Source organism: Nannobrachium achirus, assembly GCF_963921795.1.
Source record: "Nannobrachium achirus genome assembly, chromosome: 14".
Lineage (NCBI taxonomy): Eukaryota > Metazoa > Chordata > Actinopteri > Myctophiformes > Myctophidae > Nannobrachium > Nannobrachium achirus.
The window spans coordinates 18,037,306-18,054,617 of NC_137821.1; the positions used below are offsets into that span (position 1 = coordinate 18,037,306).

The 17,312-nt window shown below is 44.7% G+C and overlaps 1 protein-coding gene across 1 annotated transcript in view; it reads left to right on the top strand.

Annotated features, from left to right (window-relative positions):
- spag17 (sperm associated antigen 17) overlaps positions 1-17,312 on the top strand; it is a gene marked incomplete at both ends in the record, with an annotated part of 54,337 nt that overhangs the window by 4,654 nt on the left and 32,371 nt on the right. The window contains 9 exons of the mRNA XM_080741431.1: positions 1-51; positions 350-431; positions 1,694-1,812; positions 2,648-2,839; positions 3,684-3,794; positions 4,127-4,277; positions 5,237-5,452; positions 7,829-7,866; positions 7,964-8,077. The exon at positions 1-51 is cut by the window's left edge and continues 105 nt beyond it. Of these exons, the coding sequence (XP_080597557.1) occupies positions 1-51; positions 350-431; positions 1,694-1,812; positions 2,648-2,839; positions 3,684-3,794; positions 4,127-4,277; positions 5,237-5,452; positions 7,829-7,866; positions 7,964-8,077 (1,074 nt within the window). The remainder of the gene's footprint in view (positions 52-349; positions 432-1,693; positions 1,813-2,647; positions 2,840-3,683; positions 3,795-4,126; positions 4,278-5,236; positions 5,453-7,828; positions 7,867-7,963; positions 8,078-17,312) is intronic.

Consider the following 17,312-nt stretch of genomic DNA (forward strand, 5'->3'; position numbering starts at 1 on the left):
AACGTACCCACTGTGGTGAAGACTGCACCACGTCCTGCAATACCCACTGAGGTACACACACGCACGCACGCAAGCACACATGCTTAAACGCACACACACGCACACACTCACACATGCACTCACCAAGAGTAAGGCAAGAAAATTTTACACCAGTGCTTAGTAATCATTTTTCCACAAAGGAGCTTCAGCATTGTAAACACTATCCAATTACAAATGCAAATGTATGTGTAGTTGCTACGTTCAAATGAGGTAAATGCATTTAAGAGGGAATCGTTGTGTGGTTGAATGCAGTTCATGCATGTTATGTTTTACAAATACAAAACATCCATGTGTCTGTGTGTTACACAAGCTTGCCCAGACCCCCATCCCTACGACGCCAACCTCAAAGAAGAAAACATCCCAGGAGGCCTCGCCGCCAATTATCAGTCAAGGTACAGTGTGAGTGAGTGAATGAGTGAATGAGTGAGTGAGTGAGTGAATGAGTGAGTGAGTGAGTGAGTGAGTGAGTGAGTGAGTGAGTGAGTGAGTGAGTGAGTGAGTGAGTGAGTGAGTGAGTGAGCGAGCGAGCGAGCGAGCGCCAGAGGCGGCAATTGGGTATGGCAGCTACCATACCTTGGCTACAGGGGGGAAAAAAATGAAATGTACTTCTTAAAATAAATTCATCATGCCTGTTGCTAAGACTCGTTTCTTGCACAGACATCAGCCATGTTGCCATACCTTAGCTTTTGCTGAACTGACGCCACTGGTGAGCGTGTGTATAAAGTCATTATATTTCAGCTGGTTCTAAGACACATTGATTTCTGTTCTGCTTTCTATACATTTAGTATTAATGTCATTTTAGCATTTTCTAATAACGCGACTTGTTTTTTATTACGCTTGGGCAGATACAGGTACACTTTCAAAGAACACTGATCTGCAGCCACTCAGTAAGGGGAATATACACTGAATGTTGGATGATTAAATGTCCTTTACGGGATTACAGTCACATACTGAGGAGGTGTTTATTCAGCCTCCCCTTAAAGGCATGAATACTACTTGATGTAACGTCTCCAACAACAGCAGGGGGAAGGAAGGCTGTTCCACGTCGTAATAGCAGAGTGGAGAAAGCTCCTATCAAGGCATTTGGTATTTGACTTAATCTGGACAAACTGTTTTCAATTCCGCACCCATATGATTTCTGAGCTCTCCCACGGACGTTCCGTCGCTCTCACAGAGACTCTGATCACTACCATCTGCAACGCTACTGATTTTCTGTCCGTTGTCATCCCACAGAAAATGATCAATGACTGTAGCGTTATCTCACATAGCCAGAAGTCAGTCTCATCAATGGGGGACGTGAGCTTGACGAGATGGAGGTCTGGCTATGCGAGGATGAATGACTAGAGCTTAGTTCACGTCCTAGTTAGTTATTATAAATGAAAGTAACTACTGTAAGTGTGTTGATCTGACTTCAATGTATTTGGTTTACTGGAGGAAAATTAAATCCAGACCGGCCTCATTACGTCACCAGTCTATGATTATAACCGTGGCCTAACTAAGAACTATGGTTCTCAAAATAAGGCGTCCTTGAGGCGGTTCCAAATGGACCCTTAGTACCTTACAGGTCTGTAACACTATGAGTTTATGGGAGTTTGTGACCCACTGGCCTGACTCTCTCTCTCTCTCTTTCCTGTCCTGTCTTCACCACTGACAGAAGTGGAACCTCCTCCTCTCTCCACGGACGTTGACATGCGTTACTATAGCAACCTACTTGACCTGGTGCCCCCGGAGGCCTGCTCTGTGTCCCTCATCCTGCACTGCATCTTGGAGCAGGTCTGTTGGCTGATTTTCCTTTCTATTAGAAACACACACACCCAGTAGTCAAGTGTTTAATCCATTACAGGGTTCCCACGGCCATGATATTCCTGGAAATATTTAAGTATAAAAAAAACTGTTTTCCAGGCCTGGAAAAGGTTTGGAATTGATCAAACGTTTTGCAAAATGTTTGAATAACGTCTCTGTCGGGTGGAAAACAAACCTCATATGTCCAAAACTTACTTTTCAGAATTCAATTGTTACGTGATACATTGTTAGCTTATAGATCTGTTATTCTTTCATTTGAATCTGTCATTGGTGCATTGATAGCAAGCACAAGAAACACAAGAGTCTCATTATTGCACAGTGTGTGTGTGTGTGTGTGTGTGTGTGTGTGTGTGTGTGTGTGTGTGTGTGTGTGTGTGTGTGTGTGTGTGTGTGTGTATGTGTGTGTGTGTGTGTGTTTTGATTGAAGACTTTATTAGAAGTTTGCGTAGGAAAAGGTACAGTTTCATGACGGTACATTTCACTGGTACAAGGTCTACTAAAAGGAGATCCATGAAAAGACTACGCTTATTTCCACAGGAAACCATTTAAGTATCTCATATAACATTGAATGACAGACGAATAGAACACAGTACTAGGCAGTAGATATGTAAATAAAAATAAAATGAAAGATAAAAAAAAGAAAACAGTAAGTCTGAACAGTAAGTAAGTAAGTATATGTGTGTGTGTGTGTGTGTGTGTGTGTGTGTGTGTGTGTGTGTGTGTGTGTGTGTGTGTGTGTGTGTGTGTGTGTGTGTGTGTGTGTGTGTGTGTGTGTGTGTGTGTGTGTGTGTGTGTGTGTGTCCAGGTGGTGTCCACACACCAGTCTCCTCCCCAGGGGACAGAGGAGTCCAGTCCCAGCAGCGTGGGTCCAGGGATGGACTACCAGCTGTCCAGCCACATCCTGCACAGCTTCCTGCCTCTGGTCCGCACAGAGGAGGAGAAGAGCCGCATGCTGAACACACTGCTGGCAATGACCAAGAGTCACCAGGACAGAGGGGTATGGTGATGGCAGGCACGGACGCACGCACGCAAGCATAAACCAGCATGCAAGCTAGCAGTAGTGGAGTACAGTATGAAATGCTACTGTGGCACCTTGCCGTGGAGATTAAAAGGGAGACTTTTAATTGAAAGAGGTGGTGCCATAGTTTGTACTTTTTCTGTTTTATGTGTCTATGGAGTTACCATTACTCTAATAGACCCCTTGCTGTGGTTATAATGTGCACATTTGCCTTCCTCGTGTATTTTTAGTCCCTGTCTCCACCCACCATGACATCCAGGCATACATAATGAACCGGTGGGTGTGGCCACATAAAAACATAATTTTAACACTTTCTGTACACTTACTTGGAAAAAAATCTTTCTCCTAGTATAATTATAATACCTGAGCATCATGTTGTTTTAGGTGGGGGGGAAATCATGGCACCCCTGTCTCTGCAGTGCTTGCAGACTGAGCAGGTGTCATGAGAATGAATGAGGGTTGACCTGGGGAATACACAGAATGCAAGGGTGAGAGATAAACGGACAGAAGGGGAACGCCAAGTTCACACGTTTATTCGTCCCTGCTGCAAATCCATTGTCCTCTTTCCTGTTGTAGCAGTAGTTAAATGCCCTTTTATGCTGTGTATGAAAAGCATCTTGAATTGCCGTTGTGTACAGTATATGTGCGATATAAATGAACTTGTCAGTCAGTCAGAGTGAGTGAGTCACATCCTCACGTGGTTACAGGATTACAGGATTTCCTAATTCATTCATTAACTAACTAACTAACTCACTCACTCACTCACTCACTCACTCACTCACTCACTCACTCACTCACTCATGTGTTGTATGTGCTGTGATAGAGGCTGGAGGAGGAGTTTGGAGGACTCCCAAAGAAGACGGAGAGAGAGAGAGACCGCCCCATGGTCTTCAAACAACACGATGAGAGGGCACTTCGCCTCAGGCGTGCAACTGTGAGAGCACGCGCACCACGCACGTGCACGCACGCACGCACGCACGCACGCACGCACGCACGCACGCACGCACGCACGCACGCACACACACACACACACACACACACACACACACACACACAGCCCAGTTGAGCCCAGTTGATATCATGGTGAACTAAATCATCAATTCCATTTTTCACCACTTGCAAATTGTCAGCTTGAATTATAACAACCATAATCTGGTTCTGTAGGCTACATAAGAATGTATTTGTTTGTGTGTGTGTGCGTGTGTGTGTATGTGTGTACGCGTGCGTGTGTGTGTGTGCGTGCGTGTGCGTGTATGTGTTTCATAGGTTTGTCAAGGTTTTGACCCAGTAGAGGTGGAGTCATCCATGATGAAGCGGTCTCCAGTGGGGGAGCTGATCCACTCTTCGTCTCCCCGGGCAGACAGTGACCCCTGCAGGAGCGCACGCACACTGCAGCTCCTGCACCACTGTGTTGATGGTCAGAACCAGCACTGTATTTATTTAACATCTCTCACTGAAAAGCCTATATTAAAGGAGTAGTTCACCCCCAAAATGACTTTGTTTCTATCGATTACTCACCCCATGGAGACTTGAGTTCAATAATATTCTTTGGTTTTTGTCGCATTCCGAAGCCAATCATTTGAGGAGACTCTTTGTAGGCCCCATTGATTCCGCATGGAGACCCAAATGCATTTGGTTCTTCATCCAGAAACAATAGGGTTACATTTATTATAATCAAATTATTGGCTTAGGAATGCGACAAAAACAAAAAAATATTATTGAACGCAAGTCTCCATATTTTGTATATTTTTGGCTCTTGGCTCTATATTCATTACCTGTTCCTGCGTTTCCTACGTGCTGGGCCCCTGATTCAGCCCGGGAAAAATTGTTGGAGAGGCCCTCATTTGCGCGCTATAGAGAGAGATCTCTCTCTATAGCGCTGCTGCTACTCAAAGATTTGCCATTTCAGATCATGACAAGTGACAAGCCTGTGGGCCAATTACATGAGTTATATTTCGTTGTTGTCGGGTGGAAACCTTGTATGTCCAAAACCGTTTGTTTTGTATTTATCATTTTAAAAATGATTTAAACTAGTGAAAACAGACAATCTACAAGCACACAACGCCTCGCACCGCGAGGCGTTGTGTGCTTGTAGATCTGCTGTTTTCACTACTTTTGTGCGACAGCCTTGTATGATGAAGCAGGACTTTGCTTTGCGAAAAAATTTACAAATTTGAAACTTGGAGATACAAGGTTTCTGCCCGACATCTATTTTTTTATTTATTTTTCTCCTAATGGCCGGTCTGGACCGGCCGGGAATGAACCGGCCATTCGGGAGTTGTCCCGCTTTTCCCAATGGCCAGCAGGTCCCTGATTATAATGCATGAAAGTTAACATTTGTATAATTTTTTGACACAACCATATGATGTGTGTCAGATGCCATGTCGTGGCCAGAGGTAGAGCGTGCCTTGCATCAGAGTGTGTTGGAGAGCATGCCGCTGACTGAAGTGGACCGCTACGGTGTGCTGCAGGATGAAGTGGACATCACTGGGACCAAACCAGAACCAGGCCTTTGTCAAACGCCTCCCGTCTTCCCCTGGGATGATCCAATGACCTACGCCAAACAGAGGCTACGCAGCACGCAAGATAATGGTACAGTACATAACGTTTTGTTCATTTATTGTTTATTAGTTTATTTGTTAGGATCCTCATGTTAGCTGTGCCCTAATCTCTCGAGACAGCCTCAGAGGAGAGACAGCCGCTGATACGAACGACCTACGGCCTGGTCGCGACCTAGGCCACGACCTGGAGGTCGTAGGTCCCGGTTCTGGAGGTCGTAGTTCGCGGTACATACTTGTTAGGTCGCGGCCGGTCTAGTTTCGCGACCCCCGGCCGTGGTTGCGCCACCTCGGTCGTCCCCGGGCCGTTGTTGCGCGATCGGGCCGTTGTTCAGCGACCTGGGAAGTCCGCGGTCGTATTTAAAAGGTCTTTTTGCAGAATATTCTAGAGCAGCAGCGCTATTCAACCTTTTGAAGCTTGTGATTGGCTGAACCGGAGGTAGGAAGCGCTCCATTGTAGTCACTTGGACCGCGCGAGGTGCACCAAAACCTATCCTTAACCCTAACCCCAACTCTAACTCTAACCCTAACCTTAACCCTAACCCCAACTCTAACCCTAACCCTAACCCTAACCCTAACCTGCCGACACTGAGTAGCTAACCTGCCGACGCTGTTGAAAACGAGCGCTCCTTCCCTTAGCAAGCGTAGAGTTTCTAAACTCGCGTCCCTTCCCTTAGCAAGCGTAGAGTTTCGATCGCGGCGCTCCTTCCCTTAGCAAGCGTAGAGTTTCTAAACTCGCGTCCCTTCCCTTAGCAAGCGTAGAGTTTCGATCGCGGACTTCCCAGGTCGCTGAATTACGACCGAGATCGCGCAAAACCTCCAGAACCGGGACCTACGACCTCCAAGTCGTGGCCTAAGTCGCGACCAGGCCGTAGGTCGTTTGTATCAGCGGCTCTTGCTGCCTCAGAGGCGCTACGCTTCTGAAAAGGAAGAGAGACAGACCGAGTGGCCGTCGCCCTTTCTTTGCGATGGCTCGCCAGATTATAGCACAGCTAGTCTTCCTGGGGTCCACATATAAAAACAGTACATACTTTTAAAAAAATATATTAGAAAATTAGAAACATACATTAAACATTTAATCCATAATACAAAATCATTTTAGGAACGCATAATAAAAGTAATTCAAAAGCATTAAAATGTTCTAGTACATCCTACAACTGATATTTTCCCAGGTGTTTCTTTTTATTAGCTTTTTGAATAGTGATTTCTGTGTCAGTGGCAAAGTATTCATTGGTTGTTGTGCAAGAAAAACATTTATTGCTGCGACTGTTGATTATTTACTTAGCGATTATTCCAATGATTCATGTCTCGGTTAATAAAATAATCGAGATGCGTCGTACAGCATTTTCACCTACGTGCCCAAAATAGAATGATCTTTCATAATGTTAATAAATTATTAGTTTGATAAACAGTTGCCCTATATAGTCTAGTAGCCAGAAAGTGAACCCGGACATTTTGAGTACCCTAAAGTTTTATGTTAGAAATGTTGAGTATGGGTCCCCAGCAGTTAAAAACTGCCGGATGCTAACTTGCATATGTTGGGCAATTTTCATAATTAGCATAATTAGATTAAATTAGCATAATCACCTATAATAATGGAAAATATGTCAAAAACTGATTGGCCGATTTGAACAACATTGGAGTGGTTTTGGGGGTTATTGAGGATGCTGAATCCATTTCTGACATTTTCTAAATTCAAAATGGCCGTTTTTAACCGGAAATGGCCATATACCAACTTAAATTGGGATGATTTTGATACTTTTTTGTTGATTTTCCAAATGATGAAGTGACTATTTTTGAGAGGCTATTGTGGCAGTCATTGTTCTAATAATTTGTGTGGATTGTCTATATTTTGCTTTTGAAATGCAGATAATCTATAAGCATATAAATAACCACATTTATAATTTAATTCATAATCAAAATCAACTAAAAAGTATCAAAATCATCCCAATTTAAGTTGGTATATGGCCATTTCTGGTTTAAAACGGCCGTTTTGAATTTAGAAAATGTCAGAAATGGATTCAGCATCCTCAATAACCCCCAAAACCACTCCAATATTGTTCAAATCGTCCAATCAGTTTTTGACATATTTTCCATTATTATAGGTGATTATGCTAATTTAATCTAATTATGCTTATTATGAAAATTGCCCAACATATGCAAGTTAGCATCCGGCAGTTTCTACATGCTGGGGACCCATACTCAACATTTCTAACATAAAACTTTAGGGTACTCAAAATGTCCGGGTTCACAATGGGGCTCTATGGGCTGGCTACTGGACTAATATATACCGTAAGTGTTGTTCTTATGTGAAGGGCCCACGGGTAGCACCAATCACGGCTCATCATACAGTATATACGGTACTTGCATATATCAACTATTGCCACTTGATTTATCCTCTTGACCACAGGTCAGACAGTTCTCACTGAAGAACCCAGGGGCTCAGAGGTAATACTGATATCTTCTCATACATACACTACTACTACTTGTACAGAGATAATATATGAAACGATGTTCAATGCTGTCTCTTATAATGTTATTGTAGGTGGCTAAGAGTGTGCGTTGCCAGCTGGACCTGTCTGACATCCAGAGGACCAGACTGAGACATCTGTCTGACTGGCACTATGATGAACACCACGACGCCACTGTCTTCCCACAGGTAAACAACCCATTAAGACCTGGAACGCATTATTACTTTGATCATTATTTTAAGCTTTAACTATTAAAAAAATAGCAGATATACAAGCTCACAGCGCGGCACCGAGTGCCGCGCTGCGAGCTTGTAGATCTGCTATTTTTGAAAAATTCTATAAATGTCTTCTATAATCCTTCTTCTAAATCACTTTTTCATGTCATGGAATCCCCAAATGACATGTGTTTAGCCGCAGACCCCCATCTCAAAACATGTTGTTCCAGGGATATTTGAGTTACAATGTTCGCTCTTAAAAAGATATTCAAAGATTTGCAAAAAACAACAACACGATATATCTGCTATTTTTATTTTATTTGTTATAGTTAAAGCATAAAATAATGGGTGGTTCCAGGACTTAAGTAAGGCATAATGTCTGGCTGCTTGGTCGTTATCGAGAAATAAAGGTCCCGACGATTATCAGACTGAAGGGACCTTTATTTATGGGGGGAACCAAATCAAAGCAACACTGCTTCTTCTGCTTCTGCTTGCTTCTTCTATCGGAACATACTTTGAAATAAATAAATAAAAAGAAAACCCACGTTGACATTTGAACCCGTGATCTTAAATCATGAGAGCGGGCCTACACCCCCTGTCTGGCAGAAAGCCCTCAGGACAAACCTCTCCCTTCTGCATGACATAGTTGAAATCAGCTAAATAAAATATATAGTGTATATATAATATGCAACAGATAAACATATAATCAGGCAGGTTCACATCTCCTGTCATTCATTGGGTAGAAATTACTGTATATAACTCAATCAATAATGAAATGGCATAAGGCTCTGCATTGACTATTGGATATATATAGGGCTGAAGTGGTTAATGTATGTTTTATTGCGACCGTAGGTCGCACTTACTACAGAAAGCTCCACCAGGTGTCCGTGCGTCAGTCAGTCAGTCAGTCCGTCAGTCCGTCCGTCACACGTCAGACGTCACACTTTTGCCCTGCTCATATCTCCGCAACCGTTGCCCCGATCCATGCCAGATTTTGCACACACACTCCTTACCTGCCAAACTACAACCTCCAAGGACCCCCGGAGTTCCAGGGACCCCCAGGTCCCTGGGGGACCCCCAGGTGTAAAAAAAATACCAAATGTGCAAAAATGACCAAATGACCACCCCCACGGGGCTGCTCACGGGGAATTCCCGGGGACCACCCACTCCTGCTACTCCAGAACGGATGCAAAAGTGGTGGCGCCCCCAGTGGAGGACCCCCTCCACTGCAGCTCACATAAAATGCCCTAACTCAGCCTAGGAGCGTCCGGGAGAGCCGGGGCCGGTACCTATTCGTCCGCCAAGGCAACGCGGAGACCCCACCCCTCATTTCTCACATGGCCCTCTTCTAGCGAGACCTACGGTCGCTTATCTCCCGATTAGGGAGTCTTACTGGTAATAAGAATTAAAATCTCTAAAGCAACTATTACATGAAGTTTTCACATAATCACAGTGGTGTAAAGGTACAATAATTGCCTCTGAGACGACGTGAAGTAAAAGTATTGATATGAAAATATTCCAGTAAAGAATAAAAAACAACCTTAAATACAGTCATTGATTACATTATTTTACACCACTGCTTTTCTACACCTGACATTAACGACCAAAGTTTCATCATCATTATAAGGTCATGAGATTCCCATGGTAAATTTAATCCACTTCTTTTGCCGAAAGTTGATATAATAAAGACAAAGGTAATTAAGTATACTTTGGGTGGTAGCCTTGAATGTTCAAAGAATTGTGTGTGTGTGTGTGTGTGTGTGTGTGTGTGTGTGTGTGTGTGTGTGTGTGTGTGTGTGTGTGTGTGTGTGTGTGTGTGTGTGTGTGTGTGTGTGTGTGTGTGTGTGTGTGTGTGTGTGTGTGTGTGTGTGTGCAAGTGTGTCTTTGTCAGTAAGTGTGCACCACTACATTGCCCAAAATATCTTACAATGTGATGTTGTTTGAGGCGAAATTGTCAGTGGTAGGTCTTCTCTCTATGAGTTCTCTCATGACGTTTGAGATGACTGTTAGTGCTGAACCGTTTCCCACACTGCTCACAGGTGTAGGGCTTCTCTCCTGTATGAAACCTCTGGTGATGTTTTAGATTAGATCTCGTAGTAAACCGTTTCCCACACTGGTCACAGTGAAACAGTTTCTCTCCTGTATGAATTCTCTCGTGATCTGTTAGAATACCTATACGGCTGAACCGTTTCCCACACTGGTCACAGGTGTAGGGTTTCTCTCCTGTATGAATTCTCTCGTGATGTTTGAGAGTAACTCTCTGGCTGAACCTGGTCCCACACTGGTCACAGTGAAATGGTTTCTCTCCTGTATGAATTCTCTGGTGTTCTTTCAGATGACCTTTCTGGCTGAACCTGATCCCACATTGGTCACAGCGGAAGGGCTTCTGTCCTGTATGAATTCTCTGGTGACGTTTCAGATTACCTCTCTGACTGAAATGTTTCCCACACTGGTCACAGTGAAACGGTTTCTCTCCTGTATGAATTTTCTGGTGTTTTTTCAGAGTACCGCTCTGGCTGAACCTGGTCCCACACTGGTCACAGTGGTACGGTTTAACAGCTGTGTGAATTCTCTGATGTTGTTTCAGCTGACTGCTTTGGCTGAAGCGGGTCCCACACAGGCCACAGTGGTAGGGTTTATCTCCTGTATGAATTCTCTGGTGTTGTTTCAGAGTACTGCTCCGGCTAAACCTGGTCCCACACTGGTCACAGTGAAACGGTTTCTCTCCTGTATGAATTCTCTCGTGCTCTGTTAAATTAGCTCTCTGACTGAACTGTATCCCACATTGGGCACAATGGTAGGGTTTCTCTCCTCTATGAATTCTCTGGTGTTGTATCAGAGTACTGCTCTGGCTGAAACTTGTCCCACACTGGTCACAGTGGTATGGTTTCTCTCCTCTATGAATTCTCTGGTGTTGTATCAGATGACTTCTTCGGCTAAACCTTGTCCCACACTGGTCACAGTGATAGGGCTTCTCTCCTGTATGAATTTTCTGGTGCCTTTTTAGATTACTGTTCCTGCTGAACCTGGTCCCACACTGGTCACAGTGAAACGGTTTCTCTCCTGTATGAATTCTCTGGTGATGTTTGAGACTACTGCTCAGGCTGAACCTGGTCCCACATTTGTCACAGGTGTACGGCTTCTCTCCTGTATGAATTCTCTGGTGATGTTTGAGAGTAACTCTCTGGCTGAACCTGGTCCCACACTGGTCACAGTGAAACGGTTTCTCTCCTGTATGAATTCTCTGGTGATGTTTCAGATGACTGCTCTGGCTGAACCTGGTCCCACACTGGTCACAGTGAAACGGTTTCTCTCCTGTAGTTCTCTGGTGACGTTTCAGATGACTATTTCTGCTGAAGATATGTTTGAGTTGGGCAGGAAAGACATCTGGCATGGAGAATGAGGAGAGAGAAAAAAACATAGAACGTTATGAAATAACATACAAGCTGTTTTCTATCACCAACTGATATAATATTCTTAAAGGAGTAGTTCACCTCAAAATGACTTTTTTCTATGTATTCCTCACGCCATGGAGACTTGAATCTGTTGAATTCCTAAGACAATAATTTGATTACAATAAATGTACCCCCATTGATTCCGGATGGTGACCCAAATGCATTTGTGTCTCCATCCGGAATCAATGGGAATACATTTATGAAGTCTGCATGGCGTGATTAATCAATAGAAGGAAAAAAAGGTCATTTTGTGGGTGAACTACTCCTTTAACTTAGGATGGGAGCAGCAACTGCTAGGCGCAGATTGGCCGTTGGAACATTTAGGCAGATTCCTGGCCTTCTCTCTTTCTGTCTCTCTCTCTATCACGCGCGCGCGCGCGTACGTACACACACACACACACACACACACACACACACACACACACACACACACACACACACACACACACACACACACACACACACACACACACACACACACACACACACACACACACACACACACACATTTTAACCATTTATTTATGTCCACACAAAGGAGATGCATACAAGGACACAAATAGTATAGGTGCAGTAGAGTAACATTTACAAAATCATGGCATTATGTCTTCATGATACAATAGCAAGGCACTTTACTCTACGGGTATAAGTAACAGCGTCTCCGCCATATGTGGCGGCTGCCGATTATAGCGGAGACGGAACAATACTTTGCCAGCCTTTTTGCCTCTTTTTTAGGCACTCAAAGTTGTTGAAACCCTCTAACAACCAGCCTGTGGGTATGTCCTAGGCTGCCAAATATGAAAACAAATAGTCTGCACCTGTACCCCAGCTCTGAGATCGTATTTAGGAGAGGTTGGTATTTAATGACCTTGGTCATGAAAGCTTCCTCTAGGCTAGGGTCAAAGGTGCAGGCCATCTCCAATACAGACACCTCCCTGGACTCTTCATCAACTACAACAACATCTGGTGTATTAGCTGTCAAAGATGCAAAAATGTCTAAGTTATCACAGAGATGAAACATGGATGGAATGACACGGGAATGTTTGTACATTCTCACTGAGGGTGCATGGTATTTTGATATGTCCTTTGCTATGAGTTCCACTATTCTATCATGGCGTGCTATGTACATCCCTTTGTATGCATAGCAGCCATTCAAGATATGTGACAGTGTTTCAGTGATCTGTTCTGTGGTGTGATGCAAGCAATGAGGAACCTGAGTGCTGGGGAACCAGATGGAAAGATTGAGTCTGGTGGGAAGGACTTGTAATCTGGCTTTAACTGTGAATGTGATAATGTCCTCATTGAGTGCAGTGTTCTTTAGGAATGAATGTGAGACAGAGTGGTCAGCATAGGGGAGACATGCAAGTTTCCCCTGGAGTTTCAGTCCAGTCCAGTGTTGTTGCTGTTGGTGTTGGTGTAGGTCCATAAGGACGCGTCTGGCACCTGTAGCTGTTAGCAGGTGACTGTGACCAGCATAGGTGGCTGTTGCCCTGACCTGGACGAGGGGGTCAGTTATAAAGTCCTCTGAAACCCTCACAGTCCCAGAGTCAGACCGCACCCATTGTAGTGACACTCCAGTACGGACGCAGAGGTCATTAAGGTCTGGCTAATCTGACCAGACCCCGAAACCAGCGGAACGGGTGTCCAGTTTCCCGCTTGGTTTCCTCCTGAACCCAAGGAAATGGGGCTCTGAATCCCCGGCCAATGGGACCTTACGCCTCCTCAGGTCCAGGAACAGGGAGGACCGAGCCAGCTCCCTAACATCCTTGTCATCGTTATTCAGCATTTTTAGAAGGTGGGAAATCCGCATGCTGGTGTAGATCCATTCCACGTTTGGCAGGCCTAACCCTCCCTCCCACTGTGGATGAAATATAATGTCACGGGTACTATGTGTATTGAGGCCAAACCATTTACGCACCAGGCTAACAGTTTTGTCGTTCATTTCACACAGTACCTTTTGTTGTATGTGGACATTAGCAAACAGGTGTTGGACTCTGGAGAGCGCCACCTGTCTGACAGCCTCCAGCTTCATGGAGAGTGGTAGTGGACACCTGTCAATCAGGCCCAGCCTAGCTGTGTATTCAGACAGGATGTTGTTAACCTGCTCTTTCCATTCACCTGCGATGTTAACTTTATGTCCTAAATAGTTGTATGTCTCGTGAAGAGAGTACACTAATCCTCCTAACCTCCGTGGGGTGAGTCGCTATACCCTCCCAACGCTCCGTTGTCGAAATGATGCCCCCCCCCTTTATACCAATAGTTATCACAATTTGTATTCAGTGATCAAAACAATACGTGACATTTACAGAATAGAAAATTCAGAATAGAAAAAAACATTTACAAAATTCACTTCCGGACATCACCATGGCAGGACGTGTTTTTCGCTCACGCTCCGGAACCAAAACACCAAAGGCTTGGTTCATCCCACATTTTCTCCTATTTCTACTATGGATCACGGATTTATGCTATAAATCACCACAGATCCTAACACCAATGGAATACGAGAATCTTTTATGGGAAATGGACAAAACGGACGAAAAACACAGTGAGTTATATCTTCTTGCCAAAACGGTAGCTAAGCACCCGAGCTTTGGATCTCATGTTATTCAATCTCTGCTGGCTGCTAACCGGAACAAAAGAGACAAACCCCTGAATGGTTGTATGAGTCGATCTTTGATCTTCTTATTATTACTACAATCAGGTGATATAGAGTTGAATCCGGGGCCTGTAGCTACCAGACAGATGACCCGAAGACTAGCTGCTCTCGCTACTGCAGCTGGATTGACGACGGCAGATCCTTCTTTGTCTGTGATCAGCGAAGCTAACGATGCTAACGTAGCTAGCTCCTCACTGATGAATCCTGAGGAACTAACAACGGGCTACTCCAGATGTCCTGACCAGCCGACCTCCGACGATCACACGGCAGTCGCCTCCGCGGACTCACGGATCGTCGAAGGACCCCCTGGCTCACGGACCCCCGGTGAACCCTCGGCGATCGCCCCCGCATGTCTAGCTCAGCACGAGACCAGCATCATCAACGCAAGTCACGCAACACCGGACCCCGGCGGCCCCACCGACCCACCCGACCTGCAGACGCACCCGGCGGACCCCTTCATGGACCCGGTGGACCCCCTCATGGACCCAGCACCCCAGAACAGAGTCTACATTAACTCTGCTCCACGCTGGCTAACGGAGAAGGCCAGAGCGCTGTTTTCTACCTGGGTTAAATCGGTGACCACGGGCCCTCACCACCCCATCCCCCAACTTTTCATGGAGACCCCTTTGTCCCTTTGTCCCCCTCTGAAGCCCCCAGAGACTGCAACCAACCCCCCCTCCCCCACCGACGCCGTTGCGAACACTTCCATAGACCTCGCCATGGACTTTGCCAGCCGCTTTGTGAAAAGAGGTATTCATATTATGCACTTAAACATTAACAGTTTGTTTGCTAAATTTGAACAAATCAAGCATATGGTTCACGAAGGTAAGGTCCATTTTCTAACCTTCTCAGAGACCAAACTTGATGACTCTATCACTGACTCTCAGATCGAAATTGACAACTACTCGGTCATCCGAAATGATAGAAACAGATTTGGTGGTGGTGTATGCATGTATGTTCATAACTGTATTAAGTATATCCCCCGCCCTGACCTACAACACAGCTCTTTAGAAACTGTATGGGTGGAAGTGATTCTTAAGAAAGCTAAAAACATACTAATCGGTGCCATCTATAGACCGCCCGACCAAAATGATTTCTATGAGTTACTGGAGGAGAGCCTTGCACCGGTGGACAATGTTGAAAAATACATTATTGGCGATTGGAACACAGACATGCTTCGTAAAGAAGCTCCTCTATTCAAAAAGTTCAATAAGCTATGTAATCAACAGGGTTTCACTCAGCTCATCACCAAGCCAACTAGGGTTACAGATAACTCTCAAACCACCATAGATCTCATTGTAACCACAGACAAATCTAAAGTCTCCGCGAGTGGGACTATTGAATGTGGTGGTCTAAGCGACCATGATATCATTTACTGCACCCGCAAAATACATAAGTCCAAAGCTGACGGCCACAAAACAGTTGAAGCTAGAAACCTCAAAACCTACTCTAGCGAAGCCTTTAACCACAAACTGGAGAAATCTGACTGGTCCCCAGTACTAGCTAGCACTCAGGTCGATGAAGCCTGGCTAGGCTTTAAATCCATTTTCAACACTACCCTAGACGAAGTGGCTCCTTTGCGTAGGGTCAGGGTTAAAGCCCGCTCACAGCCATGGTGGAATTCGGAAATCTGTGAATCAATGAAACTCAGAGACAAAAAATACTCTGAGAAACGCAAATATAATCACAAACTCAAAAAAGGCCCCAATAAACACCTTAAAGCCAAATTAGAAATAGTCAGTCTAGAGGCTAATAAACTGAGAAATCGGACAACCTCCTTAATCCTTTCTGCCAAAAAAAACTACTTGGATGAGAAAGTTGAGGAAAACATCCACAAACCACGAGACCTATGGAAGCTATTTAAAACCCAGCTAGGCTGTGGTGCTAAACTCAGATCCATAGCCAGCAACATATCCATCCAAACTCCCATAACCCTCCTCACGGATAGTCTTGATGTAGCCAAAAATCTCAACATCTACTTCACCTCCATGGCCAAAAATCTGGTCAATAAACTGCCCGCTCCATCTGGGCTGTTTGGTGTTAGGCACATCTTGAAATTCTACAGGAACCTTGGGGTATGCAAAGACAACTTTGAACTTGCCACGGTGTCAACTGATGAAGTGTTTAAAAAACTGCGCACCCTACCTCAATTCAAGGCCGCTGGCCATGATAAAATTGCCCCCAAATTTCTCATAGACTCAGCTGCCACCATTGCCCCAATCATTACCCATATTATTAATCTATCTATCAAGCAGGGTTATGTCCCCCAGGACTTCAAATTAGCCAAGGTAACCCCCCTGCACAAAAAAGGCAGTAAACTTGACCCTGGCAACTACAGGCCAATCTCAATCCTTAGTTCCATCTCTAAGGTAATGGAAAAAATTGTCTATGAACAGGTGGCTAGATATCTTGAAGAGAATAAACTGATCTACGAGTTCCAGTCTGGCTTCAGAGAGTCCCATTCCACAGATACATGCCTCATCTATTTGAATGATTACATCAAACGTGAAATTCACGATGGCAAATATTGTGGCATGGTCATGCTGGACCTCCAGAAGGCATTTGACACCGTCGATCATTCTATTCTGATCGAAAAACTCAAAGCTATTGGTCTTGATAGCACAGCAGTGAGATGGATGCACTCTTACTTGGTGGGGAGGGAACAGATGGTGGAAGTCAACGGAACCCTGTCCCCCCCCCTCCCAGTAAACTGTGGAGTACCTCAAGGGAGTATACTAGGACCACTGTTGTTCTTAATATACGTAAACGACATGTCATCTGCTTGTGACTGCAATCTGTTTCTGTTCGCGGATGACTCGGCTCTCCTAGTCTCAGGCAGAGACATTTTGCAGGTTGAAAAGGCCCTTAACTGTGAACTTAACAAGATCTGCACCTGGCTCAATGACAACAGACTCTCAATTCACCTAGGCAAAACTGAATGTATCCTCTTTGGATCTAGTCAGAAACTTAGCCTAGTTGAGAACTTCACAATTAAAGTAGGTGACACTGTGATAGAAAGAAAAAACCACATCTGCTACCTGGGTTGCATCCTGGAGGCTAACCTATCCAGTGAAAAAATGACCACCAAGGTAATCAA